The sequence below is a fragment of the Lissotriton helveticus genome, chromosome 8 (genome assembly GCF_964261635.1).
Source record: "Lissotriton helveticus chromosome 8, aLisHel1.1, whole genome shotgun sequence".
In the NCBI taxonomy this organism is placed as follows: Eukaryota; Metazoa; Chordata; class Amphibia; order Caudata; family Salamandridae; genus Lissotriton; species Lissotriton helveticus.
The window spans coordinates 1,399,837,257-1,399,861,222 of record NC_136069.1 but is presented as its reverse complement, the minus strand read 5'-3'; the positions used below and the strand labels follow the sequence as shown (position 1 = coordinate 1,399,861,222).

Below are 23,966 nucleotides of genomic sequence, written 5' to 3'. Positions count from 1 at the left end.
ACCAAACTCACAATTCGAGCAAATATAGCTCGCACTCCTTCAGCTTACAATGGCAAGAGGAAGATTTTAAACATGTCAAAGGCTTCCTTATAAGAAAAGATAACTTTTTAGTGAGTTTAGTGGAGAAGCTTTTATTGATTCCCCTGCCACTGTCTTCAAGTTAGAAGTCACCAGATATACCGACAGAGCACATAATGTCCTTACCAGGTACTCCTACATGAGGATTTCTGTGAGTTGAATAACTTTTTAAGGTGGCAGTGCTATACTCTAGTGCCCTGCAGAGGCGTGTTTACTTGAGAAGTGGGGAGTTTTATCTTCACTAGTCTACACCACCAAACTGTAAACTGAGTTGCGCATATGTTACATTTATGAACACAGCTGTAGAAGCCAAGGAGTAAACATACTAAACAGAGTAAGTAGCTCCTCGTCTCGGACTAAAGAGATTCTAGGAATGGACTTATTGGACTTCCAAAGGCAGGGGTCAAAACATACAGGTACGTTTGGGTGTTTGCTTGAAGTACACAAAGCCACATATGGGAGTTCCTCTCATCTGACTGCCCCAGCAGGGAACAGGCTTCATAGACATTCTGACACAAATTTGTCGTCTTCCAACGTGATAATATGAGTTCATGGAGAGTAAGAATGGTGGCCCAGAAGGGCTTTGGGCACAGGGAAGATCAGTTAGGAGTCTTTGGCACCACTACTAAAGAGGTGTTTGTGATGCTATTTTATACAACACTTCAGGAGTCCTTTGTGTGGTACAGAAGGAGAGGCAGGGGTTTGTAATGTACTCTATTTCCAGTGCTTTTAAGTATACAAGAGGGATGCTGGGATGTTACACAAGCCTTCCAGTGTGTTCTGGTACTTGTTACAAGTGACTAGGAGCCCATAAAGGTGCATGCACTAAGAGTAAATAACGTGTTCTGGCTCCAGGAGCGGCTTATTATCAGGATGCCCGAGATTTTTGCATGTAAGGAAGGAGCCTTGAGAGCAAGGAAGGGCACCCAGCTGTCAATTATCCAACATGGTCTTATTAAAGTACAGGTCATTTGAGGAACACAAAAATTACCATAGCTCCCTAATTGGTTGGAAATGGAACTGAAGGCTTCTGGAACGAATGGCAATTAAATAAAATATATAGAATATATATATTTTTTTCATTATAAATCACAGCACGCTTCTTTCTCTGGCACCAGTGGGAGTATACTGCAACGCAAGGGGGTGTGGGTTTCAAGTCTGGAATCAAAACCTCAAGTTGACAAAGTAGGACATTCAGGCCTTGCACTTTGCTCTGAGGTTTCTGGCGTTCAATGTTAAAGGCATTTTGCCCCAAAGCCACCTTCAGGGTTATCAGTCTTAACCTGCTACCTAGGCGTTTAATGCTCGTCTCAGTGTATTCCATTCCAACTAACCTTTCACAATGTGTTTGGCTCATACAAGAGGAACCTAGAAACCCAATCCTGTTGACTAGCATTAGAATTCTTCACAGCTTATATTATTTCGGAGGAAAGGGGATTTACAACAAGTTTCTTGCTTTGCTCAAGCTCTTTAATATCTTGCAGTATAGTTTTCCACGTCTACTTATCTTCATTTTCTCCACCCTCCCGCCTCTGTCCGGATTAGGATTCCATCCAATTTGCGACACAAGGCAGAAACATCTACCATTATACATCAATAGATTGTGAATATTCTATAATGAACATATTGCATTAGCAGTTGGCTCATTTCTCGAATGAAACACCGCGTAACACTCATATTGATTTGTCTTGTACATTGTCACTTGGCCACTTGGCCACCTGCACTACACAGAGTTCAGGTGCCCAAATATATATATATATATATATATATATATACACATATATATATATATATATATATATATACACACACACACACATACATATATACACACACATACACACACTTTTTCGTTGCACCATGAATTCCTCTGCCTGGAACTTCACCTACATGAAAAGTATAGATACAAACACAATAGGATATAATAGATAGTTATGTGACATACCATTTCCAATTAAGGAAATGTTATTTCATTAGTCTAGATAGATTAATATGTCCAATCAACAAAGCCAGCTTTAAATGTTCTAATAAATAAATGTTGTATGTGGAACATAGTCCTATCTTTATGTAGCACAGTATAAACATAAAAAGCAGACTTTCTGAACGAGAAGGGTTCTGTGTTCAAAATGTGTCAACTACAGTATTGAGTGGAGAATACAAATGGTCAGAGGTGATTTTTATTTGTCACTTCCTTGGTTAATGGAATCACGACAGGTGTGGTGCTAGTTGTTCTTTCTTTCCAATTCCTTTTCTGACTTCACTGGGTACTTCCCTTTCCCTAGCTTTTTCCTTTGAAGAAGCCTACCTTCCAAATGTAATTACTCAAGTACTTTTCAACTTTTTTATTGCACAGCAATTTAACGCTCAAGTAACCTTCTGTCCTGATGAGGACCGCACAGTAACCCAGCGGTTGAAACGCAGTTGACGCTTTTTGTGGCAATAATTTGTGAAGGACACATTATTTTGTCTTCGCTGTTCTTTTTTCGCACATGTAATGTTTGTTTGTGAGCCACTTGTTTGGCATCTGAATTGTCTGTTTTTGTTTAGCCAACACCTTTTCTTGAGCGCTATTGTTCTTTCTTCAACTTTTTTTAAAATAGATGTATAATAAATTATAACTGTTTTTGAATGTGTATTTATAGGCTTCTTTTCTTTCTTTTCCTCTTTGTAATTTTGTTCATACGCTTAAAGTTTGGTTGTTTATCTGACTTCTTCACCTGAACCTCCTGTTGGGTGTTATAATCAATTGTCCCTGGTTCAGGGTTGTTGGACAGCCCCTGTGGCTTGTTAATAAATAAAATTGTGCCATCAGATATAAACCCGGTAAGTTATGATGGTTCACGTATTGATATGATGGGTTATTTTGAAACTGTTCTACATTTAAAAAAACGGTTTGCCAACATACATCTATATGTTGCAGTAAAAGGCTTAAATGTCCTTGGCTGGAAGGATCAATGGAAGCTGGGCATTATGTTGAATCCAAAGCTTAAGGATCCAGTGGTCGTGGATGAGTCATGGGGTATTAATTATATTTCAGGAATCGATCCTGAGAACATGGAAAAGTTGGTAAAAGATTCTTTCAAAGAAGTGTTTTCAGACTCATTAGGGAACTTAAAGACTATGCTCATCAGATTAAACTTAAAAACCAAGTTACACCTGTGAGACAAAAAATTAGACCTGTACCAATACTAGCTGACCTGGTTGCTGAAGGCATCATTGAACCTATAAATTCATCCGAATGGGTTTCACCCATAGTTTTAGTCCGGAAACCGGATAAAAAAATTGGAGGTTATGCGTTGATCTAAGAGCTTTAAATACAGGTATTATGGTAGACTGTCACCCATTACCGAACATAAATGAAGTGGTTTCTATGCTTGAAGGTGCCAAGGTGTTCTCTACATTGGAATTGAGATCAGCATATCATCAAGTTCATCGACGGAAGATTAAAAAATGTTGACTGCATTCATTACTCCACAGGGACTATACCAATATACAAGAATGCCGATTGGCTTGGCCTCGGCGGCTTCAGTGTTTCAAAGAATTATGTTTAATATTTTCAGACGTTGAGTGTTTTGTAAAATGCTTTCAAGATGATATTTTAATTTTTTCAGCAAATGATCAGGATCATCTTAAACATTTGACGGAAGTGTGTCATAGGTTAGAGAAAAATGGTTTGACTTTGAAAGGTAGCAAATGTCAAATGTTTCTGAGGACTGTAGAGAATTTGGGGCATACTCTCACAGGGGATGGTGTTGTACCAAAGAAGTCTAATGTTGATGGTATTCTTAATGCTCCTGCTCCTAAAAACAAAGAGCAATTGTTAACATTTGCAGGCATGTGCGAATACTATTTTAAGTTTGTGACAAATTTTGCAACAGAGATGGAGCCTTTAAGGAAGTTGTTAAGACATGGTGTAGAGTTTGAGTTGACAGAGATGCAGCAACATGCATTTTCTAGTATCAAACAGGATATTTTGAATGCTCCCACATTAAGACCTTTTTGTTTTATAAAAAAAATTGCATCATCACAGTGGATGCTAGTTTATATGGTATTGGAGGGGTGTTATCACAGTCTAGTGGAAATACAGAATGGAATGTGTGTTTTGCATCAAGGACATTAAATGAAACAGAGCCGTTACGCAGTAATAGAAAAAAAAGAGTTACTAGCGTGTGTGTGGGCAATAGAGCATTATAGAAATTACATTTGGGGTACCAAGTTCACCTTAAGGACAGATCATAAACCGTTGGTAAATATACGCTCACCTGGTGGAGGTTGGAATGCAACGGCTAGAATTGCGAGACTCACATCAAGGTTGGAAGAATATTGTTTCAATACTGAGTTTGTTCCTGGTAAAAATAATGTGAAGGCGGATTTTATGTCACGTCATCCGTGTGAATCAGTGGCTGAGAGGGGAAGTGATGACTTAGATGTAGTTACCACCATTCAGGATGTTGTGGTTGTACAGTTTGCGGACATTTCGGAGAATAAGTGGAGAGAATCAGAAAAAGACGATAGGTTGTGGCAGGTAGTCAAAAAGTATATGGTGGAAGGATGGCCAAAGAGGAAGTATGTTTCGGAAGAACTCATGCCTATGTTTAAAGTCTCAGAAGAGTTAAAGTTGGATGGTGATTTTATTTACAAAAATGGTAAATGTATTCCACCATTTGGGGTGAGAGAAAACATTCTTAAATTAGTGCATGTTTCACATCCAGATATGTCGGCAATGAAAAGGTTGATAAGGATTTATTTTTGGTGGCCGGAATGGGTCACATTGTTGATCGAGTGGTCAGAGAGTGTGAAGCGTGCTGTGCGAATGATAAAATGCTTAAAGTCAATTTCCATCAACTTAAGAGTGTGGATTGGCCAGAGGAACCTTGGAAGAAACTGGCATTTGATATTTCAGGTCCTTTTCTAAATTTACCACAAGATTCACAATATGCTTTAGTATTAGTAGATTACCACTCAAAATGGCAGGAAGTTAAGTTGGTGCCAATGGCCACTACTAATAAGGTTTTGGATTTTTTTAAGGAAGTTTTTGCTAGGGAGGGTTGTCCCTCTGTTATTGTCACTGATAATGGGGTGCAATTTATTTCTAATGATATGGAGGAATATCTTAAGTGTCAGGGTATCAAACACATCACCACATCTTTATATGCACCGCATGAGAACGGACAGGTGGAACGCTTCAACAGGGTGTTGAAGGACTATATTTCAGAGGTATTTAAGGAGAAAGGTGATTGGAAACAGTTGTTGAGGGAAAGATTGTGGATGTATAGGATTACACCACACTCTACCACAGAGGTTAGTCCTTTTCGGATTTTGAAAGGTAGGCATCCTGCTTCGAAAATTTGTCCTTGGTGGCTCAAGTTAGGTGTAAGGGTAATATTAAGAATGATTATAACAAAACGTATACCACCTTAATAATAAAGGAGAAACAGAGTAAGTACAAAGAATGGTTTGACAAGAAGTGGAACACAAAACATCATAATTTTAAGGTTGGACAATGGGTGAGGATTAAAAAAACAGGTTTACAAAGTAAGTGTTCCAGCAAGTTTTATAGACCTATTAAGATCACCAAAGTTTTCAGAAATTCAATTATAACTCAAGATGGCAAGTTGTGGAATATCAGACGGGTATCTAAATGCCCTGAAAATTATAGAACTAGGCCTACATCTCACAATCTTGGTCATGGTAACTCGGAGCCTGATTTGTGTATTCCGGGTACTTTTCACAACATTCAAACCACAGGTATATGTCATGGGTCCATTGCTAATAGGGTCAAGGACTCTACACGCTTGAGATCTATTCCTACAAAATTGTTAGACTATGTTAGATAATATGTTCTCATTTTATTCTGTTGTATATATTTCTAGCTCTTCTTTATATAAGGGAGATATGTTATATTTTTAGCATTAACTTTGTAGTCATGTGTTTTCTTTTACATGTCATTCCAGTTCCATTAGAACACTGCATAAGAATCCAATCCCTCAGGCAGTCAGTTGTTCTCTGACTCTGGAAGCCTGAGGTCTGTGTTGCTGTGCTGCGATATTATATAATAAATGTTCTTCATTTAATCCTGTTATGGAAATCTTTTATATGCCCATCAGTGTACTAAAAATGTGAGAGCCATTTGTACTGTTTTTTAGGTCTCGCCTGTCAATGCGCTTGCGCATTGAGCTTGCGAGAATATAGGGGCTTAACCAGAGCTTAACCATCGGGCGATTCCATGCAGTGCCCGTGAAAAGCAAGCTCAATGCGCAAGCGCATTGACATAAAAAGCGCGTGCACATCAAAGCCACCAGCCTCCCTCCCACAGGCATCCCCCAGCGTGCGCTCTGCCTCAAGGCATTTCTCCTCCCCTAATTATTCACTGCACACGGCCGCGCTACTTTCACTTTCACGGCTGCCAGGCCGTGTCTTTTTTTTTCCTTTCGTGATTTCGTTGCATTGCAAAATGCCCGCAGATAACTTTCTCTTGTGCTCTTTTTAACTTGTTTGTAATTATATTTGTAAGATCGCTGTTTTTTTAAATGACATGACTACTTTTTTGAGCCAACACTGAGGCTCGAACACCGATTTCCCATTCACCCCAGCTCCTCCCCCCTAATTATTCACGGCCGCCAGGCCGTGTCTCTTTTTTTTTCCTTAGCCTCCATCCTTGGGCACTGTAACACTGGGCTCAAAAGCTGCCTGAGGGATGTACTGTTAATACACGATGTCGTTGTGTCCCTTGGGAGTTTTTGCGCTTCATTTTAAGTGTTTGGGTTTACACTGCTTCTCTGCAATCTGTTTACATTTAATAGTTTGTTTCATTGAAATAATATATATTGATATTGCTATATGCATCAACTGTCTATGTATGGATCTCAGGTACTTGTACTTTTCGTATTTGTTTCAGTGGCGGCTGGTGGAATTTGAAAGTGGTGAGGCGTAAAGCTTAATCCTGCATTTTGGGGCGTAAGGCTTAATCCTGGATTAGTGTGTACGAGCAAGTGTAGTTAGCGAGTGCAAATGTCACCATGGGACTTCATTGGTGAGTGTCTCAAAGTGTATAGATTTTGAATTAAGGATATTAAATCTATATATAGCTATTCATACTTAACTGAGGTATATTTTGGCAGTTGATAGTCTACCTAGATTACTCCTGTAGCACAATAATTTCGTGGATGGCATTCAGAAATAAAATACCCCTCTTTTGTACCCTAGATGCCCTTCTGTGCCCTTCTATCCATCCATTACTCTGTTCCTTTCTCTATGCCCTGCCACACCAAGCTAGTTTATTCAATTCCATTTCAATTTCTGTAAGGGTTGTATTCTTAATAGGATTTCCTCTACCTGTTCCAATTTATACATATCACTTGATTCCGCCTTTATTCTCCTCGTCCTGCTTTATCTCCATCACTCTTCTCTTCTTTTGCTACGTATTACTTCAATTTCCTCACACTGATTGGATTGGATTGCAATATTTGTGTAGCGCTTACTACCTATGTGGTGCTTTGAAGCACTTGCGTACATGGGTAGCACGCTGCATCTTGTAAGGTGTGCGGTTGAAGTTTGTTTCTTTTGTTTTGTTCCTATGTGGGAAGTGTTTTCGTGTCTTGCTGGAGGTCTGCCGTGGTGCTATCTTGTTATGGTACACATCACTTAGCATAGTGATGGATGAAGAAGTGGGAGAGACAGGCACCAAGTTCAGTTGGATCCATACAAGTGCAGAATGACAACCCCCTCTACGAATTAGTTGTGACACTCCATCAGTATGCAAGCACAGCATCCTTGGATACAATGAGTTATCTTACAGTTATGTTTCTATAGTACAACACCATACTGCACACTTTACACAATTTGTATGTTGTTTCCAATCATCAAAGTGGATACTATATTTACTGCATTAAAACATAAAAATGTGAAGAGCAATGTTTCTGAAATAAAATACTTAAGTGGATAAACTGCAATTATTTGAAATAAACCTTTGTGGGGAGTGGAAAACCTTCAACATTTAAATGCAAATTCCATTACAAACCCAGTACTAAATGTGTTTTCTAGGCAACTGCGACAGCACATTTGAAAAAATAAAGGTCCCTCAGGTATGCCTTAATTTTTTTTTTTTTAATGAAAACTCTGCTCAGCTCACTATTCCTGTGAGTAGCAAAGTTGACTTTACTGAAAAGCAATGAACTTTTCAAGGCACGCACCTGCAAGGCTGACATGGTGCACTTGAAAAATGTAACATGCCAGCGCACTGAAGTAATTCTATATTCCACGTTGTGCTGCTGCTTTGAACAAATGACTTTCAAAGCAGAAATATAGAAACAGGTCACCTACCCCGTCCCTGGCTACCAATTAATTACCTGGCCACACTGACCCAATCCGATCTCGAGGACGACTACAGAAGAGTGCTCAAGTGGCACAAACAAGTGGAACCAAACGCGTCGCAGGGAACAGGCAGAGATTCAAAAATTTAACTCCTGGGCTCCGTGTTTGAGATTATTTAAATTTCGTTCTCTCAATCCAAAGTGCTCCACGAGTTGCCCGCAGGTCGTGACCCTTCGTCCTGCAATCCTGGCTTCCTGTTACCAACTCAGAGTGGCGTGGGGGAAGGCTGGCTGATCCACCCCACTCTGTGAAGAGTTGGGAAAGGCAAACCCTCGCTGATTGACGTGCTGTTTTGGAAAGCTCAGGCTGCAGCCTTCAGCGCCCAAATGCAGTCAGTCAGTGAGGGTGGTGCACTTCGCAAGGGAGGAGTGGCCCTTCACTCGAGCACGTCACAGAAGCAAAGGCTGAAATCAAGTACGCCCTGAACATTCTGCAACACCGCACATGCGTAGTGCATGTGCCTGACAGTGCTGCTGTGACTGCCTGACCCTCGCGCAGAGCGAGGGTCAGAACTTTAAGATTAGATGAAGGATCACTATTTAGGGCAGCAGGTAGGATGCATTCATTTTATTACAAAAAGTATATACAGAGGTAACAACTAGGGGGGCGGAGCCCCCACGCCCATACAAAGAAACCGCCCCTGATTTGTTTGCATTTTATTTTTATTTTCTTTATATCTCAGTCATAATGTAACTGGTATTATTTGTTTATACGCTAATATTTTATTATTGATCATTGTCTATATAATTTTTTAGAACAATTTAATAAAGAATGGTGCCCCAAAAAAAAGCAAATTATTCGGTGTTACCTGACATTGGAAAGCGTTGAACTGTGCAGACAGACAGCCCCCCTCCCAGATCTCCCCCACCCCACAGGCCTCCAAGTGAACTCTTTCCTCGTGTTTCTTCTGCTAAGAGGTTTTCGGTGCTAATGAGCGTCATTAACGCTGCAATCTCCACTGAGGAGGAGACGAGGCGCCATGCAGCCAGAGCGCCGCGGTCTCAGCAGATGGAGGCGGCTTTCCCGCCAATAACATCGCGCGCTTCCTGCAACTGTTTTTTTAGATGACATGACTACATTTTTGAGCCAACACTGAGGCTCGAACACCGATCTCCCATTCACCCCAGCTCCTCCCCCCTAATTATTCACGGCCACCAGGCCGTGTCTTTTTTTTTTTCCTTAGCCTCAATCCTTGGGCACTGTAAGACTGGGCTCAAAAACTGCCTGAGGGATGTACTGTTAGTACACGATGTTGTTGTGTCCCCGGGGAGTTTTTGCGCTTCATTTTAAGTGTTTCCCTGTGCATTGGGGAACAACGTGCAGTAACAGTCTTTCTGATCGGAATTACTGCACAGTGCTCCCTTTTGAGCATTTACTAACTACTTTCAAAACGTCAACAAAAGTAAAAAAATTACTATATTTACAAAACAAATAGCTCCAACTTTTCTAATGCAAGACCTATTGCATTTCCAATGCTTGTTTTATTTGGGTTGCACTTGACTCCTATGTGTTTTGCTCAACCATCATATATTTCCCATCAGATAATTGGCAAGCAATTTAGGCTGCGGACCGGGAGCCCGAGTTGTAGCAATATTTCATCTGAGTGACGGTTGACACTAGGCGACCACCTCCGTCAATAGGGACCGACACAGCAAAAAGCGTGTACTGGAGTCAAACAGAGGTATGCGACTTCGCACCCTATACAAGAGTTAAAACACTGGAAGATTCCAGAAAAGTGTGGCAATTGTAACCCCCAGCCCTGAAGAAGTTGCCGACTAAGAATGATAGGCAACGAAACATGTTGGCTTCCTATATATTAAACCGAAGCACAACTGTTGAGTGTTGGTTTTAATAGGTGCAGGTACCCAGCATAGAATAAAGTTTCAGATAGCCAGGGATACCTGACCCAGTTTTAATAGCAGTAGAGCGCCGGATAGCGGCTCTCACTACGTAGGGGGTAGTAGAACACATGTGTGTAGCATAGGGATCACCAATTTATGAGTTGTTTATTATTGTTTCCCTTTTACACCATTCTTTGCAACTTTGTTTCTTTTGGTTGGAAGGAGCCGATGATGATGAAAGGAACACTGACGAGTACCAGTCAGTAGTTCCCTGGTGGTTGCTCCCGTGAGGTTCCTTCTTTCCTCTCCACACTTTTTCTACCTTTTCTCTACCTTTTTCACACTTAAGTAGAGTGACTGCTTGACACACAAGTAATCACATAGAGACATGTAGAGTGGGTTCATAGAAGATATGAAAGAGGCACACGTTGTTGATAGGATTAAGATTACAAACAGACTACGTAGAGTCTGTAGTAGCAGCCATCACAACTGATGTTTAAACTATTGCCTACCAGTACGGACTAGGTTAAGTTTGTTGCACATAGTCTGAGTGGAGGGCAACCTAGGTCCTATATCCTTCCCTCTTAGCTCCGTGTGTTTAAGTAAGCAATTTAGGCAGCCAAGACCTCTTTATTTCCAGAACATGTTTTAAGCCAAAATATCGCAGCAAAAGACACACACAATTGATGGACGGAATGCAGAACAAATCAAAACATTCACCCCCAGTCAAGAGATCTGGGTTAAATCCATCATTCTTTTGCTCACCATGCCACCCCAGTTTAGACCTGGCCATATGCAAATCAGCTTTGACCCTGTGCCTCATGGGAACAGTCTAGCCCGAACTGCCAAGCCAGATCCTCACTGGACTGTAAACAAGCATCCTAGGACTGGTTTCGGGGGTTTCATCCCTCATCAGCCAGGATAGCTTGATTCCAGTGGCACAGTGAGACCTGGGACCCATGTCAGGGCATACCCGGCACACTTAGGGCGAGAAAGCAAAAGACACACAATTGATGGACAGAATGCAGAACAAATCAAAGCATTCACTCCCCGAAACCAGTCCTAGGATGCTTGTTTCCAGTCCAGGGTGGACCTGGCTTGGCAGTTTGCCCTACGTGGGATGGGTATGCCCAGTTGTGGGTCCCTTGTTCATTATGCCACTGGATTCAAGCTAGCCTGGCTGATGAAGGGTGACATACGCCGAAATCGGTCCCAGAATGCTTGTTTACAGTCCAGGGAGGACCTGGCCTGGCAGTTCGGTCTGGACTGTTCCCATGAGGCACAGGGTCAAGACTGATTTGGATATGGTGAGAAAAAAACAATGGATTTTGGCTAGATCTCTGTACTGGGGTGAATGTATGACATTGTTCTGCATTCTGCCCATCAATTGTTCTTTATGCATTCGTCACCCCGAGTCGGACGTGTATGCCCAGACGTGGGTCCTGTGCTCTCCATTCCACTGAAGTCAAACTATCCTGGCTGATCAGGGGTGAAACCCCAAAAGTGGCCTTAGGATGCTCGTTTCCAGTCCAGGGAGGACCTGGCCTTGCAGTTCGGGCTGGACTGTTCTCATGAGGCACAGGGTCAAGACTGATTTGCATATGGCTGGGTACAAACTGGAATGGCATAGTGAGAAAAAAAGATGGATTTAGGCCCAGATCTCTGTACTGGGGTGAACGTGACATTGTTCTGCATTCTGTCAATTGCTCTTTTTGCAAAATATCTCAGCAGCCATCTTCTCTACAAGTAAGAAGTTAAAACGCCAGTGCACATCTGATCCTCGACATTTAGTTGGAAACGTTTACTCAAAAACCATCTAGTGCTTTAACCTATGTCTGTATGCTAACAAGACTGATGTTATCCACTTCAGAGTTCAACAGTCAAATTTATGGTTCTTTAGCAGACATTCTTCTGCCCAAATGTCACAAAGTTTGCAGCTCTATTGAGGTGTGTTAAGCTTTATTGTTCAATTACTGAAAATCGTTACAATATACTATTTTTACAAAAAACTTCCAAAGAAAAGAAGAAAAAAAGAAAAAAAAGTTACAATCTCAGGCAACTTGCTACTAACTGTAGAGAAGTTTAAAACATTAAAAACGATTATCCAAAATGGCAGTAAAGTGCAAGTACATAAAGCTTTGTGGAGAGTATTATTATAGACTCTCTTGCTTGAAGCCCGGCTGGTTTTGTTTTAGTGACTCAGTTTTCTGTGACAGGGCTGCCCGGATTGCTTCTATGAATTTCCCTAGCCGTGCGGCTATTTGGGGTGTTTTAGCGGAAAAACACAGGTCTGAGACTTCTCTACATCGTACTAGGGCATAAGACCTGCAGATGGGAACAACCAGCTGGTGCCGCTCGCTAGCCAGTTTAGGACAGCAGCACAGCAAGTGGAGCCAGGATTCCCAGTGATAGCTGCAAAGACGACATGCTGCTAAATTGTCCTTCCGGGCCCAGCCTTGGTTAAAATCCGCGATAGGCAGTGCAAGCAGTCTCATATAGGCGATTTGTTTCCGGGCCGGGACTGTCAGTGCTTGCTCAAAGTATTGCTGTGGTTTGCCCACTGTGTAGGAGGCGTCCAGTGCAGAGAGATTGGGATGATGGTGTAAACCTTCCAGATCTCTTTCGGGGGATATTTTCTTTACCTGCGTGTTCACTGTTCATTTCCATGTGGTTACCGGGATGTTTAAATTGTGCACATTTTGAGCATCTATTTATAGCATATCTATGGCCTCTGCCAGCTGAACCTGCCATGGAGATCGACCTTCTTCAAAGATAGTTTTAATTAGCCTTTTCAGAGAGTTTTCTGCTGGAGCTCGCAGGGTGTTGATGTAATATTTTAGAGTATCCCCTATGCAACTGATGTCTGGACGGGTGAGGCCCAGCTCCAACCTTACTCTTGCTTTCCTGGCCTGAGTAAGGTTGGAGCTGGGCCTCACTCTATTGAGGTATTGCAGGCTATTTCTGTCTTGAATGTGTATGAGATTTGAGAGGTGTCCCAAATGTATATGAATCTGCTTGATTTATTTGTTGAAGCAATCTGTCCAGCTCAAGAGAAATCTGTCCAACTCTCACCCAATCTTGCAGCTCTGAAACCAGTTCTAATTATTTGACAAAGCATTATTGATGTGGTTAGATGGCCAGATAGTTTTTCCTTTCATCTCTATCCAATACAAACTTGCTTTTAATTGGGCTGTAGCACAAAAACTGTCAGGATAGCTGTCTTGGATGATTTACGCTACTGGCTTGATGAACGTGTTCTGACAGCTTTAATTTGACTTCCTTTGACGACAGCCTTCAATATTATGGCTAACCAGATCCTTTAGGTACAACCGGGTGCACTTGGGGTTGGAGGATTTGGCACAAACCTGATTCAAAGGTTTTCGTAGCACTGGATCCTTTTAGGTGGTTTCTCCAACTTTTGCACCTATCTCTCTGACCTTTCATGATCCCAGGGCTTGTTTTGTCCCTATTGATATTTCATATCTAAATTACTTGTCTGGTTTACCTCACCCAGTCTTTTGATTTCCATTATTAATGATTGCAGGCGATACAAAAGTCATTTTAAGAATTTCCGGCATCGGAAATCGATTGAATCCCAAAATGGACTATGCAAGGACTAAAGAAAAGTGGGCTAAACTCCTTGGATCAATTCTCTCTACACTAGCCATTAGTAAAGGAATGTCTTCTCAAAGCAGTTGCTGTGATTCCAAACATACTTCTTTGTCTCACTGTTTCAATTGTTATGACCTGCAACGGTGCCTTATATCAGCTAGGGCACTTCCACTCCAAGGTGCGAGTTGCTATGATGGGCAGTAGCGCATTTTCTGTAGCCTCAAGAAGAGAATCCCATTTACTGACTATCCCAATCCAATCAAAACCTGCTCACACGCAGGAAAATTTTGACGATCTGGTAGCTCCCTTCCTGCATGATCTGGAGATCTTGCACTGATAAGAGTTATTTTTTCAGCATCAGGTTACTCCTGGGGTATATGCTGCACTTTATAAATCCCTATAAATAAAAATAAGAAATAATGTTGTTCTACATACAAAACAGATCTTGGTACAGTTAGCTCTACCGGTCATGGAGGGTCAGACAAGAGGCTCATGGGAATCAGCACAAAGCAATCAGCAATCCTTTTAATGCACACAGAGCTGAAAAGGAAGTAAAAGGTTTCCACCCAACTGCTTAAAAGACCAGATCTTGTGAGCACTTACAAGAGCCCAATGTTTTTCTTCTAGTAACATGAGTAATGGGGATAGCATCAGCAAGTTTTTTTTTTTTTTTAGATAGTACTAAATGCAGTGGGAAGTACTGCAGAAAACAGTTTTCTGATGTGGCAATCTTGTGACATCATGAACCATCCCTTCAATCATAAACGATTACAAGATTTCCACTACAGAGCTTTTCTCAGAAAATACATGTATGTAAGTGAAGGGATGGTTCTAACAAAGAAGGACTGTTTTTCTTAAGGCACTATACTTTCACCTCTAGTGCATTCCTGCCCAAGTTTAAATCACACAAACACCTTAGAAGTATTCTTAAATGTTTTTTGGTGCAGATAAGTGAAATTCAGGTGGGCAAAATCTTGCCTTTGTGCCTGCAAATGACAAACACCGATTCAAATAATGAGGATCCGTTTATTTTTTGTGAACACTCATGATTCAATCAACTTCCGAAAATCTTCCAGTTAATTCACTTTTGCTGCTGCAATCATAAATGGGTTCAGAGCAGAAAGTGTTGTGGTCTCAACATAGTGCCATGGGAGTTGGCACTACAAACGCAAACACCACAAAATCATGCCTTTCTGAGTATACACTTCCAATTACAAGCCTTATTGAGGTAGGCGAGTGTTGTAATGCAAAGAAAGGTCCATACTCCAAGGTGTAGATAAAAGGTAAGAAGGTTTATTTATTTTAGTTTTCCAAGTAACGAGTTCCAATAGTAAACATCTGAGATAAGCCAGATGTTAAGCTCCACCAGGAGCAGCCACCTTCTTGCTGCTCAGCTAATACTCCAACCAACACTCACTGGCACCCAACTTTCCAGTGTATCACCATGCACCAACATTCCACACAGCACATTCATACTGGCTGAGCAGCAAGTATAACAGTGAGCAAGTGGGAAAGTGCCCCTCCCAATGCAAACACCTTCCTTCGGGGGAAGTAGAGAAGGGTAGACACTTCACATGAAAAAACAAGAAAGATTCAAATATACCTTCATGTTAGCCAAATAACCATGCAATTCCTCTTTGGGTTCAATACAGCATCACAGGACTTTCATGAACATAAACCACAATCAGTTTCCTGAGATACTCATATCACTTTTGTGAATTACCCCCCAAAAATTGTAACTACACAAATCATACACACACCTACGCAAATGTGGCTTGCCCTTTAGGTCATACAACAATGTTCATCGAATTAAACTTGAAGAGGAACAAGAAGCAGACTTCAAATATGCACGAAGTGTCATACAGAATGACCTGCTCTGATAGTAATTCAGGTAAGCTTAGTCACTATAAGCCTAATCAGTAATTATCATTCATTTGAATTAAATCGATGAGTCAATTGCTGTGCCACAATTAGTTACGCTAACTTAGTCCCAACATAATCAGTACGTAAAAACACAACCAAAAGAAAAGACGCCAATTAACACAGCATACAAACTGTGATAGCGGCTCTATACAGTGGAGAAGTGTGGCTCAATGGTTAGAGCGGCAGACCCTGATGCAGAGGTCTAGCCCGGGACCAGGGTTCAATTCCCCGCCTCGGCGGGTCTTGGGCTCAAAAATTCCACGGACCTGATAATTCTCGCCTTTGTGCCTATTCCAATCATGGAGTCCCACTCTGCAACTCTGGGCAATAGCTTGCTTAACCCCTTCGACGCTCATGAAGAGCTGGGCTCGTCATGAGGTAGCCTCCTCGGACGCTCATGACGAGCCCAGCTCGTCATGTAAAGTGCGAATCCGTAAATCCCAGCGTACGGGCGGAAATCCTACCGCACGCATGCGGTTAATCTCCACAACGGCCCCCACAGCGCTAAGGATGCCTGGCCTCCACCTTGGGGGTGCCCAGGAGTGGACACCTCACAGGGAAAGCCAGGATGGGTTCCATAGCGGTATTCATACAAGTGCCTTGAGACCCTTGCGGGTGAGTAGTGCGCTATACAAGTATCAATTTACATTTATATAGGGTTAAATTAAGTTTTCATTGAATGGACTTTCTTTTTTGCTTGTCACTTAGCTAGTTTGACAAATCTGCACAAAACTTTGCAAACAAAAGTGAATCTTGCTCAATCTCAAGTTTTTGGCAGATCAATCTATTAGGCATCTCTAATAAGTAATCAGAAAAAGAAAAATTATAACTAACTTCCATTGGAAACAATGCACTCTGCCCCAGAAAAAAAACAGCTGAACAGAATTACACCAAACTTGGCATGAAATAAGACTTTTTCTTAGAGGAGTGGCTTTGATTGGTTTAGTGTAAATGCACTCAGTGTTTTTTGAGCAATTACTGTTAGAAGAAAGTGTCTGGTGGACTTAGGGGACTAAGTTACAACATATGCAAGAGTTTTTTTTATCTGCCTACTATAACTTTAGCATAGTTTTTTTGTAACTTGTTTTTATTGCAACTCTGCATGAACATCACCGTGCATCATCAAACATTGTTACACATACGCCCATAGGGCTAATTTGCGGTTAGATTGTGTGTTACGGTCTTCAAACAGATAAAATGTTGAACAAAAAACAGAACTAAACACAGATACATTCTTTATAACTTTAGCATTGTTTGACAAATTTGTGTCACATTTTTACCAAATTTCTCAGATGCTTAGCCTGTTTATATTACAATTAATATGTTTACATTTGTGTTGATCTGCCAGGGGAAACAGTTAATGGGTTGGAGGATCAAAAAAGTGTTAATTCGCTAATAACTGTAATATATTGTGGACCAATCCCTTGGCAGGTTTAGTTCTTATCTTCTGTAGGCATGCCAAGTTTCATGCAAATCAATAGAGGAAAGAAAATAATGTGCTAATAACTTGGCGTTGCTTAATAAATGAATATGAAATGTGCGGGCCTCGGCAGGTTAAGCTCAGTGCAGCGTCTCAGATGTGATAAGGGGGTAGGGCGGGTAAAGGAGGAATCAAAAACTCATTGATTTGCTATAACGCTGCTGGCATTTCATAGATCTATTTGAAATTTGGCAGGCACTGGGCATATTTAACTTGTTTCTGATATATTGAGTTTCATGCACATCGGGAAAGTGAGGCATGGTTAAAGAGTGGGGACAAAAAAAATATTTTGCTAATTACTTTGGCACCCTTTGTCAAATCTGCACAAAAGATGACAGGAATTTAGAGGTCTCTTTTCTGTTGGCGTCTCAGGTTATGGGCAGATCAGGGATTCTAGTTTGGATGTGAATTTAATGAATAGAGGGGGATGGGTCAAAAAAGCTTTGATATGCTAATATCTTTGGTACCCTTTGACACAACAGAAGTAGATCTCCTAAAATTGGTAATTACTTGCAAAATGCATGGTCAATTTGGGACTGGGAGGTTGGCTGCCACAAGCAACTGTCAGTTGTGCATGGCCAAATGATACACGCAGCAGTGAGTTTTGTGGTGGGTCTGGCCTTTGCCACCGACAGGATTTCTTCAGTTTTCATTGGTTCACATGTGGCCAAGTGTTGTTTGTTGTGATGAACAAGTACTGCTGAAATGCATTAACTGTGACAATGCAAATAAATTATGCAGGATTACGGGAATGCATGCTGGCTTTCTTGGATGCACGACTTTTTATGCAAATCAGCTGGCTTGCCTACTGACCGCAGTTGCACCAGGCATGTCAGGAGCATGCACTTAGGTATAGCAAGCGGTTGAATATATAAATACACACCCCTTTAACACTATGAGTAAGAAGTGTGGTGCGTCACTCATTCTTGCATTTGGCAAGCGCCTCTGGCACATTACATCAGAGTAGTCTAGTGGTGCAAAAGAACACTATGTCATGAACCAAAATCCAATAAGCATATGAATCTGGCTCTTGCTCAGTGATTATCTAAGTACAACCAAGAGCTAGATATAACAACTTATTATACTGGTTATTCTTATACTGTCATTAAATTATAAACATAATACCAATACAGGTTAACTTGTTGAATGTGCGCATGTAAAGTATAAAAAAAAAAATACAAAAAACTTTAATCTACAGTGCATAGAACACCCAATTGATTGAATCACATCCCAGTACGCACCCAATTGATTGAATCACATCCCAGTACGGACACGGACCACGGAGAATCGAACTAATGACTGCCACCATCTGATAGGACTATCTAAGGTGGATGGATACAGGAGGCACTTTCCCTGTGATGTACGATTGGCTAGAGTGACAGCAATTATGACCATACATGAATAATACATGACTTCACCCAAAAAGAAACTGTTTGAAGGTTGATACGACTGTTTTGACAAGAACACTATTTCTCAGAGCCCTGAAGAAGTCCCGGATGGGACGAAACGCGTTGGCGACAGGCAATTCAGTATTCTTTTAATTAATTTTTGAATAAAGAAAAAACAAACCTTCAATCAAGACTCTGAAACTGTTTTCATTCTTGGGAAGTTTTCAAGTGAATGTCGAACAACATTGTGGTTGATTTAATTATTGAAACACTATTGCTTTACATGTATCTTGGTGCGGGTCAATTTTTGTTCTATAATCAGGCTATCTTGAAGTCAGTCCAAAAACAACTCAATAATATGTTTGACATAGAAGAAAATCGAGCAGTAATCAGGCTAAGGACAGATAAAAATGGTTTGGAAATGAAAAGCTCCATCTTATGTGCAAAGGAATGTGAATAAGTTCATACAAGTAAAAATTAAGAATGGCTATTTTGTTAAATAAGATACAGTCCCTTAAAATCAATATTTTCATGTCATGCTCTGAAAGTGGAAGGTATACAGTACGGGATAGATATAGATTAGGTGGTTACAAGGGTGGCGACCGGTCATTTAGCGAACAACATACCCAGAGCTAGGAAGGCCAGGATTAAGGGTTTTTCTACTGAGTCAAAGTAAAAATGTAAAACAGCCAACCGCTCCAGGAGCATTCTGAAAGTTTAAAACTATGGGTGTATTTTTCAGTTATCAAAACGTGTAGATGTATCTTCTAGAAATTAAGTTGTGCGGCACTATAAGAGGGGGCTCCGCCTAAAGGAAGGCCAACCGATAGTAAATCCGGCTTATTTTGCCAAGAGAACATAAGGACATACAGATACAAAGGGCCAACCCAGCAGCATCAAGCTTCACATCTGTCAAATTAAGTTGGGTCAATACATGGCTCCAAACTTTTACCTAAACATATGCAGTAACATATTTCCAATTGCTACCTCCTTGGCCTTTGGTGACAGTCAGGGGAAAATTGTGAAACAAATCTTTGGAGATCACAGGTATTTTACTTGCTAATTCTACACTCAACACCTGCATTGCAGTAAGAAAGAACTCAGTTAGGGGAAAAGAGACTCTTGAACAATGTGTTTAAAATGCTCCTGGGAAATAAACATAGGACTTCATTCATCTAAGTTACAAACACCCAGCTCAACTATACAAACCATATTGATTATGAAAGGGTTGAATCAGCAGAAGGGCTCGATTGTGACCACAAGGACATCTGCAACAAGTACTCAACCTGCTCAGCTCGCATAATGCAGATTATTTCCCTTAGACCACAAATTGCAAATAGCATTTAACGAGGTTAAGACACACAATATAAGTTATATAACGATGTTCGTGGGCATTAGCCAAACATGAAAGCAAACTCATTTGCTAAAGGTGGTGAAGATTAAGTAGCCAAACATAAATAAACTAAAAAAGAAAAATAAGCGTATGCTACTTCATATGCTTAACTTCCCATAAAGGGAAGGTAGCAAATGCCGCAATTGCGGAAGAATATTATTCAAAGGAGCAATTTACCCAAAATCCCTCAGCTTTTTTTTTTTTTTTTTAAATCACAAATGTCTTATTCTGCATATAAAGTAAGATCTCCATGACTTCAGAAATCGACTTCAAACATTAACTGCACGATTGCTTGCATTTTTAACAAGTTAAAGCAAGTCATTTGCTTACGAAATCACTCCATGATCAAAAATGCTAATATTTACTTGAAAAGTTCATGCCGTAGAAGGTCGATCTATTGGCAAATTATACGTGAACGATGGCACTGGCTCTCTGGAACAGTTTACGGGTGTACTGTCGTGATCAGCTGAGCGTTCAAGTATGTTAGCTAACTTTAAAGCCATAAAACAACAGTTGGCAGCTGTCAACCAGAGAGGGCAATCAACCATACGGCGTGCAAATAGACGTTGTAGTGTGTTTTCCAACACTGTAAAAGCCGGCATACAGTCATTCAGTACAACTGTCACTAATTTTGGACACGGTTCTCTCGTGAACGCTTTGAAGATGGATAGAGCCACCTAAATGCCAAACATCATGCAGTAAAAAAAATGTAAACACGTTTCAATTTCCCTTTTGGCTTTCCTAGCAAACACAAACGAATAAATTACACGAAAAGATAACGACATTGCCTGTATTTTAGTACCGTGAAAACCAGGTAGCACAAGCCTGGGCTTGAAAAGTGTCCTAAAAAGTAGTTACTTTCTAATGCTGATGGACTAAACAAATGCAAACATGCCAATTCCGTAGCTCTCGATTTCGACTGTAGCAGACATTTTTCAGAACACTCGAACACACCCCTTTCAGAATGCCGGACTTCCATGCATGCCAATGTCTGGGGGTTCACAACAATCTTCAAAGACCCGGGCTCTCCGAGGCTGGCAGCTACACGAACTGACCCGTCATGCACTAAGTATGCAGTGCGGCCCATTGTGTACCAGGGTTCATGCGAGGGCCCTGCAGGGCACCGCTTCCAAAACCAGGGCCTTGTTCTGCTGCTGGGCCAAGAACGTGCTGCGCAGAAAACAACTCTGCCAAAAATGCACTGTGCAGCAATTGGCAAAACAACCTTTGCAAGACGACCTGTAAAGGGGTTCGACCGCCAATGCGGTTGTTATATATGCTTGGCGACGAGGGTGCCTGTACTAGAAAGCTACTGGAAGGGGCGTGAGGAGGTTGTGTAAGATGTGAACTGCTGGGGGAGGAACGAGTGAGCCTGTTTTTATGGGCGTGAGTGGGGAATCCCGAGGTGCAAGACAGCTGGGAGTCGCTACAGTTGCAAAGGTAGGGAGGGGGCTGCCCCAGGTAAAGACACGCTGGAAGGTGGTGTGGGTGGACACTCCACCTACTGTAGGGCGTGCTAGCGCCATGAAGGAGTTTCCCCGCTGCAGGGGGTGCCTGTTCCTGCAGGGCAGGTCACTCGCTGCTGCAGGACCCCGTGACAGGCAGGGAAGGTGCAAGTGGCCGGATGTTGGTTGGAATGCGTGGCTTCGGGGCAGGGCACAGGCCGGGCTGCAGCTGCCGGTGCCAGCTGCGTGACCTCCGGTGCGGTGGGCGGGAGGGACTCACCTTCTGCGAGGTCTGCTGCAGCACATTCTGCTCCACGGTCATGGCCCGGCCCTGCGGCGGCCGCGGCGGGCAGGCGGTGCAAAGGAGGCGCGAGGCCCGGGCGCTGCAGCTGCACGGAGGGAGGCCGGGTCCGACGGGCCAGAGAGAGCGGCGGAGGGGCTGCACGGAGCGGTCGCCGATGGGAAACACGCAGCAGCGCGCCTGAAGCCGCCCGCTCCTGCAGCGCCGCCGGTGGACGTGCTGCTGCCTGCTGCTTCAGCTCCTGCCGCCACCGCCCGTCCGCTGCCCACAACCCGCCCCAGCAGTCTCCGCCCTCTCCCTTCAGCCCGGCTCCTCCCTGCAGGCCCGGCCTCCTTCCACTCTCCCAGCCTAGGCACAGCCAGGCCGTCGTCTCTTTAATGTATTTCTTTTTTTCTTTTTTTTTCTTATTTATTTATTTAATGCATTTTTACAAAGACTCGGACTTTACCCCCAGGTATCAGAGCACTGTACAATAGAACCAGTTCTAGTGTACAGAACCTAGTCTAAAGTAATCTGTGAAAAGTTCGAGTGGAACCAGAGATGACGCTCCTTCAAAACCAAAGGCTAAGAGCTCGCGCACCTTCACCCAACCAGCCCAGCGCCGCTAGACCCACTCTTCACTCACTGCGAGTGAGACTCACGCATTTACAGCTTAGGTTGAAATCTCGCTCACAAGAGAGTGGCCCTGACTACGAATTTGAGAAAATGCAAGTGCTTTTCTGCGCACCAGATAAATAAAGATGCTCTGGAATAACTACATGCGGGAGCATAGTTTTTGTATATATAAATATATACATAATAATATAATAAAATAATATAAAATAACATAAATAATCAGTAATTGTTGGAAAATCTGACACTCGAGGTTTCCCCCAGTTGGACTTTGAGTGTCAGATTTTCCAACAATCACGTTGGCATATCATTTTCCGACAGGCAGCTCTGCTCACCATACAAGACTGAAAGCAGTTGTACCCAACTATTTACCACAAAATACATTGATTAGGGGGGGTGTAACACCCCAAACACCCACATGAAGCTACGCCTCTGAATACATGCCAACATTAAAACTAGGTGAGATATATTTTAGCACACTCATCAATTACCGGATGACGGTAAATATCATCCAACTCAAAATTCCGAACTCTGCCTAAACACAGGTTTATACAGGTGTTCATGCACCCGGCCCCCTGATAATCACTGCTTAAGTCCTGATTTTGAGTTTGGCAGGCACGGTACTCTGTTGCAAATCATAAGAATAACACACAAACGTTTATGGTTTGATATCACCCCAAACTGTATAGTTTCCACAAGACAGGTGCTCACACCCAGGACCAACCGTAACAAATGCTTCAATAATTACAAATATCATGACAGGATGGAAAAGCACTCTTATGTGACCGAAATATCTTCTGAAAAACGAAAAGAGGGCCTAATATCCCATAGAGAGTTTATCAACAGAGATAAATAGAACATTAGTCAATGAGTAAAAACATCACAGAGTACATGTAGTAAGGATGTTCATTCTTTATTTCTTGCTTCAACATTAAAATATGGACAAGGACACAGCCAAGACATTTCGTCCCAAAACATTGGGACTTCTTCAGAGCTGTTAAAAAACATATAAGACACAACTTAGGCCAACAACCAATACATAAGCAAGCTGATAGTTATAAACATAATGTGCAGAATAAAGCAACTAAAAAGGCAACAAATTAAAAACAACTTTGAAAAAATGCTGCATAAAAAATATCTGGTGCTAACACTAGCTCGTTTGAGAAACCATAAACAGAAAAACTGTAGCACACACAAACTTCTTCAATATTATAATGTTTCTCTGAGTTTAAACAGAAAAAGGAAATGAACACAAAATTCAGAATGTCCTGTAATTACATTGCAAAAGTTTAACGAAAACATTTGTCCGTAAGTTTGTAACTCAATAGCTGAACACACTATCTGAATACACGCTAGTAACTTTGAAACAGCAATACATCAGTAAAGTACCTATTCATTCAAGAGAGAGGAAAACATATAATGGAACCAAAAAGATTCAATTCACATGTGTCTGGCAAAGGGTTTCTTATGACAGTAAAATACACCTGTATCATTAATCCAGTCATGAAACACAGAACACA

General features: G+C 41.7%; 1 protein-coding gene across 3 annotated transcripts in view; it reads right to left on the bottom strand.

Moving 5' to 3' along the window:
• The window catches only part of USP25 (ubiquitin specific peptidase 25), a 528,720-nt gene extending 506,598 nt beyond the window's left edge, over positions 1-22,122 (bottom strand). For 2 of the 3 annotated variants that reach the window (XM_078658353.1, XM_078658354.1), the window contains exon 1: positions 21,814-22,120. In XM_078658353.1, the coding sequence (XP_078514479.1) occupies positions 21,814-21,855 (42 nt within the window). In that variant the 5' untranslated portion in view covers positions 21,856-22,120. Of the gene's footprint in view, positions 1-21,813 lie in introns of all 3 variants that reach the window. The other variant, XM_078658355.1, reaches the window with a different exon arrangement.
• Positions 22,123-23,966: the final 1,844 nt, after the last annotated feature.